The sequence below is a fragment of the Homarus americanus genome, unplaced genomic scaffold (assembly GCF_018991925.1).
Source record: "Homarus americanus isolate GMGI-L3 unplaced genomic scaffold, GMGI_Hamer_2.0 scaffold29134, whole genome shotgun sequence".
Classification (NCBI taxonomy): domain Eukaryota; kingdom Metazoa; phylum Arthropoda; class Malacostraca; order Decapoda; family Nephropidae; genus Homarus; species Homarus americanus.
The window spans coordinates 82-11,776 of NW_024736408.1; the positions used below are offsets into that span (position 1 = coordinate 82).

Below are 11,695 nucleotides of genomic sequence, written 5' to 3' on the forward strand. Positions count from 1 at the left end.
CTTGTTATCAGTTTTCACAGAAGGTGGAACTGATATTTAAGAGAAAGGAAGAAGAGAAATTAAAGAATATCACTATCAGAAAAGAGGATTTTCTTAAGAAGATAAATAAACTATAGAAAACAAAATCCCAGGGCCGGATGAAATTTTCCTAGTCTTGAAAGAGTGTAGGGAACAGATTAGCGGACCCTGTAAACTTATTTACAAAATCATTAGACACGGAGTTGTGCCAGACTTGTGAAACAGGCAAATGTAGTACCATATTCAAAAAGGAGACAGAGCATCAGCGTCAAATTACCGGCCGATCAGATTGACGTCAGTAGTGGGGAAATTTCTTGAATCAATTATAGCAGATAGCATCCGATCGCATCTAGAGAAAAGCAAATTAATCTATGACTCTCAACATGGGTTTACAAAGGAAAATCTTGTCTAACAAATCTGCTAACGTTTTATAGGAAAGTCTTCGAGGTAGTAGATAATGACGAAAATTACGATGTTATTTACTTAGACTTTAGCAAAGCATTTGACAGAGTACCGCATCAGAGGCTTCTGAGAAAAATTAAGGCTCATGGTATCGAGGGAAAGTTTTAAATTGATAAAATCATGGCTCACTGATAGAACGCAGAGGGTCAGCGTAGATGGTGTTAAATCTGAGTGGGGCCGTGTAACCAGTGGGGTTCCCAGTGGGTCAGTATTAGCCCACTCTTGTTCATAATCTCATAAACGATCTAGATACTGGGATCAGTGAGGCCACACATGGATAATGCGGTTCAGTTCTGGTGTCCTTATTATAGAATGGACATAGATTCTTGGAGAGAGTACAAAGAAGAATGACAAAATGATCCATAATATTAGAAACCTTCCATATGAAGAAAAAGACTGAAAAGCTTAGGCTTACATTCATTAGAGAGGCGTAGAGTTAGGGAGATATGATAGAGGTGTACAAGGGGTAAGGGGATTAACAAGGGTAAAATGGAAGATGTTCTGAAGCTCAGTAATAACGAAATAACTAGAACAAATGGCTTTAAATTAGATAAATTCCGATTCAGAAAGGATATAGGCAAGCACTGGTTTGGAAATAGAGTTGTGGATATGTGAATAGGCTACCGAGTGCTATAGTAGGATCGGGGACGCTAGGAGCTTCAAGACGAAGTTGGATAGGCACATGGAAGTGCTGGGATGGGTGTGAAAGGGATCTGCCCTGTATGGGCCAGTCGGCCTCCTGCAGTATCCCACCGTCCTTATGTTCAAGTGCTAAGTTTGCGATGACACCAAAATAGGGCGGAAATTAATTCAGGGCAGGATGCAAATGCATTACAGGAGGATCTAAATAAACTGCAGGGAGGTCTGAAAATGGCAATGAAATTCAACACCAGCAAGTGCAGCGTACTTAATATTGGAAGAACAAATACTTATAATGTATACAGCCTTAAAAACATCAACCTAGAGAAGTCGAATTGTGAAAGAGACCTAGGGGTACTTGTAAGCCCGACCTACGGCTCAGAAAAACAGTGCGTTAATGTTCAAAATAAGGCAAACAGAGTATTGGGTTTTATATCTAGAAGTGTAAGTAAAAAGAGTGCAGAGGTTTTATTGCAACTATATCTGCGCTAGTCAGAGGCCACACCTCGATTATGCGGTTCAGTTCTGATGCCCTATTATAGAATGGATATAAATTCACTAGAGTCGGTGCAGCGAAGAATGACAAAAATGATTCCGGGACTTAGAAGCCTTCCATATCAGGATAGGCTAAAGAAACGTAACTTGCATTCCCTAGAAAGACGAAGAGTGCGGGGAGATATGATAGAAGTATTTAAGTGGGTGAAAGGAATCAATAAAGGGGATATAGATAGTTCTTATAATATCCGAGCAGGATAGGACTCGGAGCAACGGATTTAAGTTGGATAAGTTTAGGTTTAGGAGGAAGATAGGAAGGAACTGGTCTACAAATAGGGTGGTGGACGAGTGGAACAAGCTTAGCAACTTTGTAGTAAGTGCGGGAACTCTGGAAAGTTTCAAAAGGAGGCTAGGTAGATTCATGGATGATAGAGAGTGGTAGTAACTCTCGACAGGAAGCATGCACAGGCCAACCGGCCCATTGCAGACTCCTTATTTTCTTATGTTCTTATGAAACCAATCACAACGCGAGCAGGTGAACCAATCAGTGTGTTCGGTAAACAAGAGTCGAAAATCCCGTCAGCCTGACACAGGACGGGAATTTTTATTTTCATTAGCGTAGACCCTACGAGAGTGAGGCTACCTGGTATCTACCTACTTTGGAGAATTCAGTCTGCTTGTTGCCGCCGTCACGATCACATCTCCCAGGTCAGTTCCTCTACAGCTGTCTAACTAAACTCATATCTACAACAACATTAGACTATTCTTACACCTGTGATGCAGCTGTACAGGTTTTGTAGAGTGTGTCCTTGTCTTTACTGACCTGTAGAATGTAGAATTTATGAAGTATTAAACGATAATCCAATAAGCGCTCGGTATCCGTAACTCGGGATCACCCATTCGTGGATTCCCGGACCACTGGTGACTGCACTTACCCTATGGAGCATATACGTCAGGTAACACACTCAACAGGTCTCACACACAACAGGTAACACACACAACAGGTAACACACTCAACAGGTAACACACTCAACAGGTAACACACACAACAGGTAACACACACAACAGGTAACACACACAACAGGTAACACACACAACAGGTAACACACCCAACAGGTAACAACAGGTAATCATCTTCAGGTGTATTACAGAATCAAGACGTTGTTTACATCTGAGGATCATGGGTCGAGTAGTTGGATGGCCGCCGTGTTGCTGGTGGCGCTGGTGGCCGCTGCTCCAAGTAGGTTCAGTTTCCTGTTTGGTTTTGACTTTTATGTTTCTCCATCACTGTTTGTTTGTTTTGTTGTTGTTCATTGTTATATACTGAATGTTGTTGTTAAGTGTACAAATTATGTCTTTGTGCATCAACCTACGCAAAACACCAACAATAACATCACCACCACCACTCTCAAGACATCTTAACCCAGCCCAAGCCAACCTCCCTCAGTTACCACTCAAACCATCACAGTCAGCAATACTAAAGCCATCAACATCACTTTAACCCTACAGTAATTGTGGTGGAATATGTATACTCGAATACGATCCTGTGTGTGGTTCAGACGGCAACACCTACAGCAACACGTGTTTCCTTGACTCCGCCGTGTGTAAGAAACCTCACCTTGAACTGGAGCGTGTGGGCCGCTGTGAGGACGGCCCAGGGACCCAGTGGTGGGCAGGTAAGGTGTGTGTGTGTGTGTGTGTGTGTGTTTACTTAATGTTGTATTATATTATATTTGTCCTCTAGCAACATAAGAGACAGGTGTGTTTATGTTGTTGTTACAGGTGTGTTAAATGTTGTTGTTACAGGTGTGTTAAATGGTGTTGTTCTTACAGGTGTCGATGAAGACTGAACCTTGACTGAAAGGCCATCAATCAACACACAGACAGTCACTACTGCTCCTGATCCACCTGACTGAAGCCTCTCACTTCACTCTTATTGTGTGCTTCACCTGTCACTCAGTAAATACCAATTAACTAACAGTCGTTGTATTATTACCTCTCGTTATGTGAATCATCCTTCAAAGGTGTTAATCCCATGCAAACTGGCCCGTCAGTGTTTACATATGATGCTGGAAATGCGATGGGCGGTGTATTTATTTAGCGTCATATCTCCCATTGTTCTAAATGGTGCAAAATCAACTGCTTTAGCTTCCTTTCCCAGGGACAGTGCTACCTGGGGCGCTGCCATTTGCCCTACTAGGTACAGCGCCCTCAGCGGCTCTCCCAGGAGTGTCGGCGCTCCCAGAGGCCCTCCCAGAGGCGACGGATCTTCAGAGGATCCTTCCAACGGCGACTGCGCCCTCAGGGGCCTGCCCAAAGGCAGTGGCACCCTCGGTATCCTACCAGAGACCGCGGCGCCTAAAGGGCACTTTCAGGGACGGCAGTGCCCCGGGGGCCCTACCGAGGGTTACACAGCGTCCCCAGGGCCTTCCCGGGAACCGCTCAGGGTGCTGAGGCTCTCCCGGAGCCATCTAGGGGCAGTGTCCTTGTATGGAGTCTCCAGGGATATCATCCTCCTCTTGGGACCTCCCAGAGGCGGTGGAGTCCCCATGGGCCCTTCCAGGTACAGCTGCGCCCCCAGTGGCCCCTGCTAGGGTCAGCGCGCCTTCCCAGGGTTCTTCAGCGGCAGTGGCTCCTGCACGAGCCTCCTTGCAAGCGATTTACCCCCAGGAGACCTCCAGGGGTGGTGACGCCCCAGGGGCCTTCCCATGGAGCCGTCTCCAGAGGCAGTGTCCCGAGCCCCAGGGAGCCCTCTGAGGCAGTGTCGCCTCTATTCGCTACCGAGAACAGTGTTGCCCCTGGAGACCACCCACAGGCGGTGACGTCCCAGGGTCGCTTCAGGGGCAGTAGCGCACACAGGGGCCCTGCCAGGTCGGTGGCTCCATCAGAGGCCCTGCCAGGCTGATGGCGCCCCCAGAGGCCTTCTAGATGCGCCCCCCTCCGGCAGCCCCTGTAACCTTGGTCGTGGTGTCTTACATATTGCATATGTCCCAGCCATTCATTACTTAACTGTGATTGGTGGATAATGTAAATCCACCTAGCAACAGCCAATAGAGAACAAACAGTCAGTCAGCACCAACACCCCAACTTATGTTTTCCTGTTGGATATTTATTCTCCTTTTACATTGTTCATGGTGCTATGATGCACAAATACTTTATGGGCAGGTGTGTATATATTTGGCGTCATATCTCCCATTGTTCTAAATAGTGCAAAAACAACAACCCCCCGAAAAGCCTTTCCAAGGACAGTGCTACCTGGGGCCTGCATTTTGCCCTACCAGGTACAGCGCCCTCAGCGGCTCTCCCAGGGGTGTCCGGCGCTCCCAGGAGCCCCTCCAGGAGCGACGGATCTTCTAATGATCCTTCCAACAGCTGCGCCCCAGGGAGCCTGCCCAAGGCAGTGGCACCCGCAGTATCCTACCAGAGACCGCGGCGCCCAAGGGCTTTCCAGGGTTCAGCAGCGCCCAGGGCCCTACCAGGGACGGCGGCATCCCAGGGCCTTCCCAGGGACGTCTCCAGTGCTGGGAACCCAGGGCCCCTTCCTAGGGGCAGTGTTGCATCTATGTGGACTCTCCCGGGGACATCATCCTTCCACAGGGTACCTCCCAGGGCGTGTCCCCCAAGGCCTTCCCAGAATTGCCTTTCAGGGTGCCTGGGGCTGCGGGCCGCTTTCAGGGGCAGTGTCACCTGTATGGACTCTCCCAGGGGACATCATCCACCCAGGGACCTACCCAGAGACAGTGTATGTACTTAACTGTGATTGGTGGACTAAATGTAAAAATCCACCTGCCCCAGCAGCCAATAGGGAGAACAGAGCAGTCAGTCAACTGCTTACCCCAACTGATGTTTTCCTGTTGGATGTTATTCTCCTTTACATTGTTCATGGTGCTATGATACTGGAAATGCGATGGGCGGTGTATTTTGTTGGCGTGTCTCCCATTGTTCTAAATAGTGCAAAAACAACTGCCCCCCAACTGCTTCCCTACAGAGACAATTACTACAGAGGCCCTGCCATTTGCCCTACCATGTACAGCGCCCTCAGCAGCTCTCCCAGGGTGTCGGCGCTCCCAGAGGCCCTCCCAGGGGCGACGGATATTCAGGATCTTCCAACGGCGGCTGCGCCCCAGGGAGCCTGTCAAAGGCAGTGGCACCCTCGGTATCTACCAGAGACCGCGGCGCCAAAAGGGCCCTTCAGGACGGCAGCGCCCCAGAATTTCTGGGGACTGCAGCATCCCAGGGCCTTCCCAGGGCCGTCTCAGTGGTGCTGGGGCTCCCAGACTTCCCTTCCTGGGGGCAGTGTCGTCATATGGACTCTCCAGGGACATCATCCACCCCAGCGGACCACCCAGAGGCGGTGGAGTCCCCACGGGCCCTCCCAGGGACAGCTGCGCTCCCAGTGGCCCCTGCTAGGGTCAGCGCCGCCCCAGGGTCCTTCCAGCAGCGGTGGCTCCTTCACGAGTCTCACTGAAAGCGGTGTACCCCCAGGGGAGACCTCCCAGGGTGGTGACGCCCCTGAGGCCTTCCCATCGACCCAGTGAGGGCAGTGTCGACCCAAGGGGGGCCCTCTGAGGAAGTGTCGCCCCTATTCGCTTTACCGGGACAGTGTCGCCCTAGGAGACCTCCCAGGGCAGTGACGTCCCAGGGGTCCCTTCAGGGCAGTGGCGCCCAGAGGCCCTACAGATGCACCCCCACTCCCGGCAGCCTTACAGTATGGCTTGCTTGGTTGTGGTGTCTTACATGTGCATATGTCCCAGCCATTCATTACTTAACTGTGATTGGTGGGCTAAATGTAGAAATCCACCTAGCAACAGCCAATAGGAGAACAGAGCAGTCAGTCAGCACAACACCCCAACTTATGTTTTCCTGTTGGATATTTATTCTCCTTTACATTTGTTCGCCGATTGCTATGATACTGAAAATGCTATGGGCGATTGTATATATTTAGCGTCATATCTCCCATTGTTCTAAATAATTTTAAAACAACAACCCCCAGCTGCCCTACAGGGACAGTGCTACCTGGGGCCCTGCCATTTGCCCTACCAGGTACAGCGCTCTCAGCGGCTCTCCCAGGTGTCGGCGCTCCCAGAGGCCTCCCAGGAGCGACGGATCTTCTAATGATCCTTCCAACGGCAGCTGCGCTCCAGAGGCCTGCCCAAATGCAGTGGCACCCGCAATATCCTACCAGAGACCGCGGTGCGCCCAAAGGGTTTTTCCAGGGACGGCAGTGCCCCCAGGGCCCTACCAGGGACGAGCGGCATCCCCAGGGCCTTCCCAGGGACGTCTCACGAGTGCTGGAGAACCCAGGGCCCCTTCCTAGGGGCGGTGTTGCATCTATGGACTCTCCGGGACATCATCATCTCCCAGGGTACCTCCCAGAGGCGGTGGCGTCCCCAGGGCCTTCCAGGCCCTTTCAGGGTGCTGGGGCTCCCAGCGCTTTCTAGGGCGGTGTCACCTGTGTGGACTCCTGACATCATCCACCCCAGACCTACCCAGAGACGGTGGCGTCCACGGGCCCTAGGGACAGCTGCGCCAGCCCTGCTAGGGTCCGGCCGCCCCCAGGGTCCTTAGAGCGGTGGTGATCCCACGAGCCAGGCAGAGGCATTTACCCCCAGGAGACCTCCCAGGTGACACCCGGGGCCTTCCCATGGGCCGTCTAAGGCGCAATGTCGACCCCTAGGCCCTCTGAGGAAGTGTCGCCTCGATTCGCTTTACCGGACAGTGTCGCCCCTAGGAGACCTAAAGGTGGTGACGTCCCCAGGGGTCCTTCAGGGGCGGTAGCGCACACAGAGGCCCTGCCAGATTCAGTGGCTCCACCAGAGGCCCTACCAGATGCGCCCCCTCCGGCAGCCCTATAGCTTGCTTGGTCGTGGTGTCTTACATATTGCATATGTCCAGCCATTCATTACTTAACTGTGATTGGTGGACTAAATGTAAATCCACCTAGTAACAGCCAATAGGAGAACAGAGCAGTCAGTCAGCACAACACCCCAACTTATGTTTTCCTGTTGGATATTTATTCTCCTTTACATTGTTCATGGTGCTGTGATACTGAAATGCTATGGGCGGTGTATTTATTTTAGCCATATTCCCATTGTTCTAAATAGTGCAAAACAACTGCCCCAGCTGCCCTACGGGACAGTGCTACCTGGGGCCCCTGCCATTTGCCCTACCAGGTACAGCGTCCTCAGCGGCTCTCCCAGGGGTGTCGGCGCTCCCAGAGGCCTCCCAGGCGACGGATATTCCAAGGATCCTTCCAACGGCGGCTGCGCCCCCAGGGGCCTGTCCAAAGGCAGTGGCACCCTCGGTATCCTACCAGAGACCGCGGCGCCCAAAAGGGCCCTTCCAGGGACGGCGGCGCCCCCAGGGCCCTACCAGGGACTGCGGCGTCCCCAGGGCCTTCCCAGGGGCCGTCTCAGTGGTGCTGGGGCTCCCAGGGCCGCTTCCTAGGGGCGGTGTCGTCTGTATGGACTCTCCCGGGGACATCATCCACCCCAGCGGACCTCCCAGAGGCGGTGGAGTCCCCACGGGCCCTCCCAGGGACAGCCGCGCCCCCAGTGGCCCTGCTAGGGTGGCGCCACCCCAGGGGTCCTTCCAGCGGCGGTGGCTCCTTCATGAGTCTCGCACAAGCGATTGTACCCCCAGGAGACCTCCCAGGGGTGGTGACGCCTGAGGCCTTCCCATCGACCCATTGAGGGGCAGTGTCGACCCCAGGGGCCCTGAGGGAAGTGTCGCCTCTATCTTCTTCACTGGGGACAGTGTCGCCCCAGGGAGACCTCCCAGAGGCGGTGACGTCCCCAGGGGTCCTTCAGGGGCGGTAGGCATCACAGAGGCCCTGCCAGATGCCTCCGGCAGCCCTATAGCTTGCTTGGTCGTGGTGTCTTACATATTGCATATGTCCAGCCATTCATTACTTAACTGTGATTGGTGGACTAAATGTAAATCCACCAAGTAACAGCCAATAGGAGAACAGAGCAGTCAGTCAGCACAACACCCCAACTTATGTTTTCCTGTTGGATATTTATTCTCCTTTACATTGTTCATGGTGCTATGATACTGGAAATGCGATGGGCGGTGTATGTCATATCTCCCATTGTTCTAAATAGTGCAAAACAACTGCCCTTATGCCCTACAGGGACAGTGCTACCTGGGCCCTGCGCATTTGCCCTTACTAGGTACAGCCTCACCGGCTTCCCAGGGGTGCCGGCGCTCCCAGAGGCCCTCCCAGCATGACTTCAAGGATCCTTCCAACGGCGGTTGCGCCCAGGGGCCTGCCCAAAGGCAGTGGCACAGAGAGACAGCGGCCCGAGGGCGTTTTTTCCAGGGACGGCAGCGCCCCAGGGCCCTACCAGGGACGGTGATCCCCAGGCTTCCCAGGAGACCTCTAAAGTGCTAACCCAGGGCCCTTCTAGGGGCGGTGTTGCATCTATGGACCTCCCGGGGACATCATCCTCCCAGGGTCCTCCCAGAGGCAGTGGAGTCCCCCAGCCCTAGGGCAGCTGCGCTCCCAGTGGCCCTGCTAGGGTCGGCGCCGCCCCCAGGGGTCCTTCCAGCGGCGGTGGCTCCTTCACGAGTCTCGCACAAGCGATTGTACCCCCAGGAGACCTCCCAGGGGTGGTGACGCCCCCTGAGGCCTTCCCATCGACCCATTGAGGCAGTGGCGCCCCAGAGGCCCTACCATATGCGCCCCTCCGGCAGCCCTATAGTTTTTTGTGGGTGTCTTACATATTGCATATGTCCAGCCATTCACATTAACTGTGATTGGTGGACTAAATCAAGTAACAGCCAATAGGAGAACAGAGCAGTCAGTCAGCACAACACCCCAACTTATGTTTTCCCGTTGGATATTTATTCTCCTTTACATTGTTCATGGTGCTATGATACTGGAAATGCGATGGGCGGTGTATTTATTTAGCGTCATATCTCCCATTGTTCTAAATAGTGCAAAAACAACTGCCCCCAGCTGCCCTACAGGGACAGTGCTACCTGGGCTGCCATTTGCCCTACTAGGTACAGCGCCCTCACCGGCTCTTCTCAGGGGTGCCGGCGCTCCCAGAGGCTCTCCCACAGGCGACGGATCTCCAAGATCCTTCAACGGCGGCTGCGCCCCAGGGCCTGCCCAAAGGCAGTGGCACTGCGGTATCCTACCAGAGACTGCGGCGCCCAAAAAGGCTTTTCAGGACGGCAGCCCCCAGGGGCCTACCAGGGACGGCGGCATCCCCAGGGCCTTCCCAGGAGACCTCTGAGGAGTGCTGGGGAACCCAGGGCCCCTTCCTAGGGGCGGTGTTGCATCTGACTCTCCCGGGGACATCATCCTCCCCAGGGTACCTCCCAGAGGCGGTGGCGTCCCCAGGGCCTTCCCAGGGGCCTTTTCAGGGGTGCTGGGGCTCCCAGGGCCGCTTTCTAGGCAGTGTCACCTGTATGGACTTCTTCGGGACATCATCCACCCCAGGGGACCTACCCAGAGACGGTGTATGTACTTAACTGTGATTGGTGGACTAAATGTAAATCCACCTAGTAACAGCCAATAGGAGAACAGAGCAGTCAGTCAGCACAACACCCCAACTTATGTTTTCCTGTTGGATATTTATTCTCCTTTACATTGTTCATGGTGCTATGATACTGGAAATGCGATGGGCGGTGTATTTATTTAGCGTCATATCTCCCATTGTTCTAAATAGTGCAAAAACAACTGCCCCAGCTGCCCTACAGGGACAGTGCTACCTGGGGCCCCGCATTACTACTAGGTACAGCGCCCTCACCGGCTCTCTCCCAGGTTGCGGCGCCCAGAGGCCCTCCAGAGCTGGATTCCATGATCCTTCCAACGGCGACTGCACCCAGGGGCCTGCCCAAAGGCAGTGGCACCTCGGTATCCTACCAGAGACCGCTGAGCCGAAAGGCCCCTTCAGGGGGGCAGCGCCCCAAAGCCCTTCCCAGGGACTGCAGCGTCCCCAGAGCCTTCCCAGGGGCCGGCTCAGGGGTGCTGGGGCCCCAGGCCGCTTCCTAGGGGCGGTGTCGCCTGTATGGAGTCTCCCGGGGATATCCTCCTCCTCACGGGACCTCCCAGAGGCGGTGGAGTCCCCACGGGCCCTTGCAGGGACAGCTGCGCCCCCAGTGGCCCTGCTAGGGTCGGCGCCTTCCCAGGGTTCTTCCAGCGGCGGTGGCTCCTGCACGAGCCCGGAACAAGCGATTTTACCCCCAGGAGACCTCCCAGGGGTGGTGACGCCCCCTGAGGACTTTCCATCGACCCATTGAGGGGCAGTGTCGACCCATGGGGCCCTCTGAGGAAGTGTCGCCCCTATTCGCTTTACCGGGGACAGTGTCGCCCCTAGGAGACCTCCTCAGAGGCGTGTGACGTCCCTAGGGGTCCTTCAGGGGCAGTGGCGCCTCCAGAGGCCCTACCAGATGCACCCTCCGGCAGCCTTACAGTATGGCTTGCTTTGGTTGTGGTGTTCTTCACTTGCATATGTCCAGCCATTCATTTTTAATCTGGATTGGACTGTAACCACCAAGTAACAGCCAATAGGAGAACAGAGTCAGGAAAACACCCCAACTTATGTTTTCCTGTTGGATATTTATTCCGTTCATTGTTCATGGTGCTATGATACTGAAATGCGATGGGCGGTGTATTTATTTAGAGTTATTCTCATTGTTCTAATAGTGAAGAACAACTGCCCCAGATGCTGCTTGCTGGTGACAGTGCTACCTGGGGCCCTGCCTTTTGCTCTACTAGGTGAGCGCCTCTTGGCTTTCCCAGATGTTGGCGCTCCCAGAGGCCCTCCCAGAGGCGAGCGGGATCTCGAGGATTCCTTATTGGCGGGTGCTCGCCTGTCAGTGGCTAAAATGGTATTCTACCAGGGACGGCGCTTGGGTTTTTTTAGGGACGGCAGTGCCAGGGGCCCTGGGACGGTGGCATCTTAGGGCTTTCCAGGAGACTCTGAGGGTGCTGGGGAACCCAGGGCCTCTTCATGGCGGTGTTGCATCTATGGTTTTCCTGTGATATCATCTCCGAGTGCCTCCCAGAGGCGGTGGCGTCCCAGGTTTTTCCAGGGGCCTTTTTCAGGGTGCTGGGGCTCCCAGGTCG

The 11,695-nt window shown here is 53.8% G+C and overlaps 1 protein-coding gene and 1 long non-coding RNA gene across 2 annotated transcripts; both read left to right on the top strand.

Annotated features, from left to right (window-relative positions):
• Positions 1-3,129: 3,129 nt before the first annotated feature.
• Positions 3,130-3,594, top strand: LOC121872166. The gene is made up of 2 exons (XR_006090049.1): positions 3,130-3,290; positions 3,448-3,594. It is a non-coding gene; the product is annotated as an uncharacterized LOC121872166 (long non-coding RNA).
• Positions 3,595-3,649: 55 nt separating this feature from the next.
• Positions 3,650-10,866, top strand: LOC121872165 (collagen alpha-1(I) chain-like). The gene is made up of 9 exons (XM_042374839.1): positions 3,650-3,663; positions 3,776-4,177; positions 4,285-4,485; positions 4,823-5,356; positions 5,603-6,148; positions 6,608-6,979; positions 7,738-8,246; positions 9,650-10,083; positions 10,324-10,866. The coding sequence occupies exons 1-9, from the start codon at positions 3,650-3,652 to the stop codon at positions 10,864-10,866; spliced, it is 3,555 nt and encodes a 1,184-aa protein (XP_042230773.1).
• The last annotated feature ends 829 nt before the right edge of the window (positions 10,867-11,695 follow it).